The following is a 2295-nucleotide window of genomic DNA, read 5'->3' on the forward strand; positions in this document are numbered from 1 at the left end:
ATAGGATTATAATTTTTCTAGTACTCTCAGATGTATTTGCTGATCCAATCAACTCTCTCCTCCTCAGCAAAGCATAGCTTCTCAACACAGAGGTCACTCCCCCTAGTGGACTGCAGTAAAACTGCAGGGGGGTTGGAAATTCTGCTGTAAAATATTTTGTTTTATCAAAAATAAATGAAACATAATATCATCCATCATATTGCTGAAACACTGTATTTTTTCCTTTACACAGATGCTGAAAGTTTGCAGAAAAACCTGGATTTGAGTAATTCATAAAGTTTGTTAAAAAATAATTGTTGCCTTTCTTAATTTTCCTGTGTTTTTGTGTTGCAGGTGCAGAAGCTGCAATGTATGTGCCCTGTGGACTTCAGAGGGGTCTTCCAGCTTGATGAGAGGAGGAGGGATGCCGTCATCGCTCTCGGTATTTTTCTGGTAGAGTCACACCTCCAGGTAAACCCTGTTTGTCACTTTTTATGCTTTCGCGCCAACAGTGTGTTGTCGGAAAATGTTGATTTCTCTTCTGTTATATATTAATTCATCCTATTTACTCACTATAAAAGTTTTCACTCAGTCTGTTTCACTTTCAAGGCCACACCATTCTCTGCAGGATAGTGTTTGTAGACCAGACATAGCTTCTTCCCACAACAAACCAGATTCTTTCTCATGGTTTATTCATAACATGTTACTGTTTAAACAAAGTGTCTGTAATTTGTTTTGACTCTGACTACATTCAGTTGTTGTATGTGAGGGGGAACGAACGCTGCTCAGGCAGAACAGGGCAGAATGCTGTGCCATAATGGCTGTATGATGAACTGTTCTCTTTTTGAATAAATGTGACGACTGAGTGAAATCCATAGATCTCCGTTTCTTTAACTAGGGTGAATAGTTGAATACTTTTTTTCCCAACTACACAGTGACCTGCTGAAACTGATGTTCTGTGTGATCTTGTCTTGCAGCACAAAGATGTTATCGTTCCCTACCTTCTTGGGCTGCTTAAAGGGCTTCCTAAAGTCCAGTGGATAGAGGAGAGCTCAGAACGCAAAGGACCGGGTCTGTATCAGTGCAGTGAAATCCACGCTGTGTTTTGAGGGTTTCAAACTCTGGTTGATCTTTATTGTCGTTTTCTCACACAGATGCTCTTCCAGTCGCTGAAAACTTCAGCTTTTGTCTTGTAACGCTGCTGTCAGATGTTGCCCAAAGAGATGAGAACCTACGAGGACAGGTCTGTGCCGACGTGTTTCTGCTTATTAGGAATGAAAGAAAAAAAAAAATAGAGCCTCATTACCTGTTTTTATTCTATATTGTATGAAAATAACAGGATTTTGGTTTCTTAGCAGGAAAGTTCACTAAAGCTTTCTTTCACAGTACGTCAACAACCAAGTAATAACACGGTAATAACATAGCAAGTCACACAATATTACTAACAACTAATAACAAGAAATACTTTATTTGGTAATTACCTCAAAATTAAGGTATGTAATTTTAAAGTAATTACCCACATGTAATTATAAGAATGATATGTTGGCATCTAACTATTGGGTGGTTAGTTACCATTAGGTTACCATATAAACGTTTCTACTATTGGCCACCTCCTACCAACGGCTTATAAAGTAAATTGTAACTTATGATCAAGTAACTAAAGCATTATAAAACTGAACTCAGGTAACATATAAACATGGGTTAAAAAGACTGGCTTGCTGTCTTCTAGGTTTGGTTTCTGTTATATGCCAACAGAAAACTGCATTTTACTAGATAATAACACTAATTAATTGCTGACGGTGAAATTAATGAGTTACCTGCTGATAACAGTTTGAAATCTAAGAAGTCTGACTTTACATTGTCTGCCAAAAAATTGAAACAAAACAACTAAAAAAATTCTCCATAAGGTTTTCTTTTAGTGATATAGTGTAACTTGCTATGTTATTACAATGCTATTATATGGTTATTGATGTACTGTAAAATAAAGCGTTACAGAAAGTTCTAAATTGAGTAGAATGTTTTATTTTTAAAGTCTTCGGGAAGTCATATTTAAATGTCTAATCATTCTGGCTTAAACATTTATAAATGTAATCTTTATTAGACGATTTTTAGAAAATTTCTATTTAAAAAAAATCCTGTCTTAAAATCTGTGTGTTTTTTTCCCCTTTATCTTATGCAGGCCAGTTAGTTATACGTCAGCCTAAACACCTCAATTCGGCCAATCATAGATCAACGGTCATCTGTCAATCAAATTTTTTCGGTCAGAGCATCTTGATTCATATGTCGCAGCTAATAAACGCAACGGCTAAATAAGAA

The 2295-nt window shown here is 36.1% G+C and overlaps 1 protein-coding gene across 1 annotated transcript in view; it reads left to right on the top strand.

Moving 5' to 3' along the window:
• LOC107086063 (phosphatidylinositol 4-kinase alpha-like) overlaps window positions 1-2295 on the top strand; it is a 77972-nt gene that overhangs the window by 9668 nt on the left and 66009 nt on the right. The window contains 3 exon segments of the mRNA XM_015376804.1: window positions 334-450; window positions 957-1050; window positions 1134-1222. Of these exon segments, the coding sequence (XP_015232290.1) occupies window positions 334-450; window positions 957-1050; window positions 1134-1222 (300 nt within the window).

Source organism: Cyprinodon variegatus, unplaced genomic scaffold (genome assembly GCF_000732505.1).
Source record: "Cyprinodon variegatus isolate N-32 unplaced genomic scaffold, C_variegatus-1.0 Scaffold142, whole genome shotgun sequence".
Classification (NCBI taxonomy): domain Eukaryota; kingdom Metazoa; phylum Chordata; class Actinopteri; order Cyprinodontiformes; family Cyprinodontidae; genus Cyprinodon; species Cyprinodon variegatus.